Raw genomic sequence first — 4,865 nt, 5'->3', positions numbered from 1 at the left:
AGACTCACAGCGGCCCTGGAGGGCAGGGCAGCGCTGCCCCACGGGCACTCCTGAGGCTGTAACTCTTTATGGGAGTAGAAAGCCCCGTCGTTCTCCCTCAGACCGCTGGGGTTTCAGACGCCTGACCTGGCCATCAGCAGCCCAACTGGCTACCCCTGCACCATGAGGACCCGTCTGCGGGTCACTCAGTAACATGGAAACAAACGAGCTTCACAACGAACACCATTGGAAAAGGTGGTGCATTTCTTAGTCATGTTTGCTGTTGAGCATCGCTGTCTGACTGGAAGCTGAGTTAGGGAGGAGAAGAGACGGGGCCGGGCTTGGTGGTGTCGGGGGGCTGCCGTCCAGGTGGTTCTTCGGCACAGTGACCCCACTGTGTTAGGCGGGGGTCTCGAGAGAAACGAAACCAGGGCACTTAGGATTTAATCTCTATATAAGAGGATAGGTTTAGACAGTGAGAAGGAATTTAACAGGGAATTAGTCCACACAGCAGGACAGGAGGTTCAGTTCAACTCACTTCCGTGGAACAGTGAATATACAGGAAGTCCTTCAACTCATGTGGGCTGCCGGGTCTCAGGTCAAGGAGGCAGACAGCAGAGTCCTCCCTTGGACACCTCAAGCAGAGTCTGCCCACAAGCAGCAAGCAGCGGGGTGGGTCACTAGCAGTCATTAGCTGGGGAGCTTAGCGAAGCAGGCCCCATTGGGATAGCAAACATAAGCAATGCAAGGCCACGGGATCCACCAGCCTCAAGCTCAAGCGATGTACGCCCCAGCGGCATAGCGAAGCAGGTCCCGAAGGAGCCTCAAGCTCTAGCGACATGATCCACACCCGTGGGTTGGCCTGGCCCAGAGGAAGTGTACCACACAGGTTGAGGCAGAGAACTAGCTAAAGCAGCAGCATGCTCCGATCACCAGAGAGCAAGAGAGAGGGGGGCGGGCCTTGCCGAGCCGTCTATCTCTTGACCCTCCAATCAAACTGCAACCCGATTAATCCCACATGTTCCTGTTGGCCAGGTTGGCACAATGAACCCACCCATCACACTCACATACAACAGAGTGAGGCACTGTGCGAATCCACCCATGGAGGGTCCTCCTTGTCGATGACCCTGTACTTTCCCAGCCGAGCTCCTGGTGCAGGGACCAGTCCATCTTGATACCTTGCCCAAAGCGTGTGAGACGAAGTCTCGCCATCCTCCCTTGCTAAGCTGGCAGAAAGGCCTACCATAAGGTAGATGTGTCAGAAGTTCCTCTAAAGTTAAATAAGCTATGAGTCTTTTAATCTAGGCAGTAGAGACTTTCTGCTCTCATAAAGATTCACAGCCTCAGAAACCCACAGGGGCAGTGATCCCTAGGATTAGAAAACGTTATCAGTGCTTTGTTATAAGTGAGTGTTTTTCACTTGAAGACAAACTCATCCAATGGTCTTCAAGGATGTCAGCGGGAAGAAATGCTCATTTGGATATTTGCTTTTCTCCCCTTGGTAGGTTTGTCGTCATCTCATTGTTTCCTTTCCTCTCGCGCAGGCTGGAACTCAGATCAGCCTGGCAGATTTGCCGTTTTCCCATGAGATGTTCACCCTGTGGTATAACCTGCTTCCTTCCGAGCAAATGGCTTGCACAAAGCGTGAAGGAGAAAATGCGGACTCAGCATTGCAGCCCGACCAGCCATCTGTAGGCTCCATCGACCTGGTGAGTCAACAATAGAGAAAAGGGGCCATTAAAAGTGAACAACGTCATATGAAATGTAAAATGCTGGGGTACAAGGTGTGTTCACCCACTTTCACGATCCATCCTTTTCCCGCCCTCCCCTCCTTTTCCTGCATGAGGCTGCTAACCACGAGGTCAGCCGTTTGAAACCACCCGCCGACCTGCGAGGCTTGTGAGCAAGGCGAGGCTTTCTTCTCCTGTAAAGGGTTGCAGTCTCAGAAACCCAGGGGGCCAGTTTGGCTCCGTCCTGTGGGGTCCAGAGGAGTCAGAGTCAACCTGATGGCAGGGACTGAGACCTGCTCCTCGCCTACGGTTCTTCTCAAAGAGAAGCGTGATCGTTTTCAGCGCTATTTCAAGTGCGATTTGTGAAAGGATTCGTTTCTGCCCGTGCCTCCTTTCATGAAAATGATTGATATGGGGACTTCTTTATGTCTTGGACGACCTTGGGAAACTTTCTGGTTTCAATGGATACTTTCACACAGTCTGACAGAGCTCACTAACATACGGATTCCTCTGTCAGGCTCTGCCTCGGAGCTCACCTTTGTAAATGTGTTATTCTCAAGGCTAAGGAGGATCCTAGTTTTCTGTTTATAACGCCAATATCTATAAATATGTCCTACCTAAATATTTGTGGCAACCAACCATCACACTTCAGTGCTTCGAAAAAAACACACAACTACCAAGCGAGCAATTTCTGAGTCCATGGCTGGTGGGCATTGGTGGTCATCACTACTGAATTCAGGGTCACGTTAGATCATCCGTGAGGAAAGCGTTTACTATGCAAGACTCAAATAACATAGCCCCGGTGCTTTATGGATCACGTACTGCCAGCAAGGAATGGGTCAGCACCTGTGGTGAGTGGAGGAAGGGACCCAGTGTGTCAGTAGAGCAGACATTACACATTGTGTGGCTGGCTCAGTGGTAGACAGCACGGAAGGCTCACGAGGGGATGAAGTAGCATTTCGCCAGTAAGAACGCTTTCACCGTATTCACTCTGTAAATGCATTTTTAGCAGTATAATGCACATAGAATCATATCATCCTGCGATATAATGCATACACCATCTGAGCCACCAATCTAAAGCACGCAGTTCATCCACTTAGAGCTCACTGTCCAGGGGTTTTGTAGTATATGCACAAATGTATGCACCCACCCCAACACAGGATTTCAGAACATTTTCATCATCCCCCAAAGAAGCCTCGTATCCATTGGCTGTCACTTCAGTCTCCCCACAACCATCCAGCCCCCAGCCTTCCCAAACCCAAACCAAACTTGCTGCCATCGAGTCAGTGCTGGCTCATAGCAACCCCATAGGGCAGGGTAGACCTGTTCCTGTGAGATTCCCAGACTGTAACTCTTTCAAGGAGTAGAAATCTCCTTCTTGTTCCTGCAGAGCGGCTGGTGGGTTCAAACTGCTGACCTTGCAGTTAGCAGCCCAATACATAACCACTACACCACGGGGCTCCCTGCCCCAAGCATTGGGCAACAACCAATCTTTCTGTTTGTATGCATGTTCTTATTTTGGACATTTCCAAGAAATTGAATTCTACATGATGTACTCTTTTCTGACTTGACTTCTTTCAGTTAGCACGGTGTTTTTGAGGTTCATGTGTAATTGTAGCATATGTCAGTACTCCATTTCTTATCCGTGCAGAGTAGTATTCTATTGTATAGGTAAAAAAGTCCCATAATATTCACTCATTGACCTGTTGATGGGCATTTGGGTGGTTTCTGTGGTAATACTTTCCTTTGTTAAGAATTAATACCATCCTAATCCCATGGAGCTGGAGATTGGAAAAGTCTCCAAAGTCCAATTCTTGCAAGATGTTACTCGGTTCCATTCTGCCCCCCACTTCCCACGCCTCCTTTGAGTGTATTATTGCATCTCTCTGGGTTCGCGAATCACTATAGTATCCCACAGAAATTCACGGAAATCCAAGGCAATGTCTCACGCAGTGGTGGGAGCTATCAGGCAGGAGTTAGTCAGATGCTGGGGCCAGAGGACATGCCCCTCTCCTAGCTCTTGCTGGTGATGAGCTCACACTACCTGCTTCTCAATGGGCTCATTTTCTAGGCAGCAGGGTGGCACTGCAGGGAATCCAGTTCACAATTACTCAGGGCAAATCCTATCAGTTTCTCCCCCACCTTCTTACCAGACCCATGCAGGGAAAGAAGGTTGTTTGGTGGGAGTTACATGGTGCAATAAAGTTTCACCCACACAGACTGTAACTGATTGATTCACATAGGGTCGGGCCTCTGGCAGGATGTTTCCAGTAGCCATTGGCCTCCTACTACTTTACATTAGTCATGTTTTTTTCCCAGGCCATTCCAGAAACCACCCTCCCCACCCACCCACATCCACCCCCACCGACCCTCTCCTCCTCTCAGCTGTAGCCTAGAACTCTTTATAGCCAGTACAAGTAACAGGAAACAGGATCACTATTAAACAGCGGTCCCCTAACCACCCTCTGCGAACATCAGAATCTTCATCTCATCCCATACCTGCTCTGTAGCAGATCCTGCCCTCCAAAATGGAACTAGAATCACAGGCGTGCATTTTGGTTATAAATAATGCTGCTCTGAACATTCATGTGCAAGGGCTTGTCTTCGTAATATATATGGGAGTGGAACAGCTGGGTCATATAGTACCCCTGTATTTAACCTGTATGAAAGGTCGAATTCTTCTTTAAATTGGTTGTACCGTTTACATTTCCTCCAGCAATGCACTGAGGGTCCCAGGGTCTCCACCACCCTCTGCACGCCGTTCCGCTAGGTGTGGAGCAGTATCTCACTGAGGCTTTTACTTGCATTTTCCTAAGAGTTCATGCTTTTTTAAACATATTTTTATGTGTTCATGTCCTCTTTTGACAAATACCTCGGTAGATTTTTCTTGACTTCTAAGACTTCTTTGTGTGTTTTGAATGCAAATCTTTTATCAGATGAATAGTTTACAAATATTTTCTGTAATTATCCTGTGTTGTCTTTTCATTTGGTAGTGGTTTCACTTGCAACATAGGTGTTTCTCATTTTCCAGCTCTGTTTACCGGTTTTATGCTTGTGTGTGTGCTTTGGGGGTCATATTGAAGAAGGCTCTGCCTAACATAAATTGGGTGAACGTCAAAAATTATTTCCCCGCAAATGCTAGTGTTTATTTCTACT

At 48.4% G+C, this 4,865-nt stretch overlaps 1 protein-coding gene across 2 annotated transcripts in view; it reads left to right on the top strand.

Annotated features, from left to right (window-relative positions):
- Window positions 1-4,865, top strand: part of WWC2 (WW and C2 domain containing 2) — a 262,995-nt gene that overhangs the window by 209,683 nt on the left and 48,447 nt on the right. For both annotated transcript variants that reach the window (XM_004696137.2, XM_045286701.1), the window contains one exon: window positions 1,524-1,688. In XM_004696137.2, coding sequence (XP_004696194.1) covers window positions 1,524-1,688 — 165 coding nt within the window. The remainder of the gene's footprint in view (window positions 1-1,523; window positions 1,689-4,865) is intronic.

This window comes from Echinops telfairi, unplaced genomic scaffold, assembly GCF_000313985.2.
Source record: "Echinops telfairi isolate 266 unplaced genomic scaffold, ASM31398v2 ScPeMD7_9;HRSCAF=40, whole genome shotgun sequence".
Taxonomy (NCBI): Eukaryota; Metazoa; Chordata; class Mammalia; order Afrosoricida; family Tenrecidae; genus Echinops; species Echinops telfairi.
This window is presented reverse-complemented; position numbering and strand designations above follow the sequence as displayed.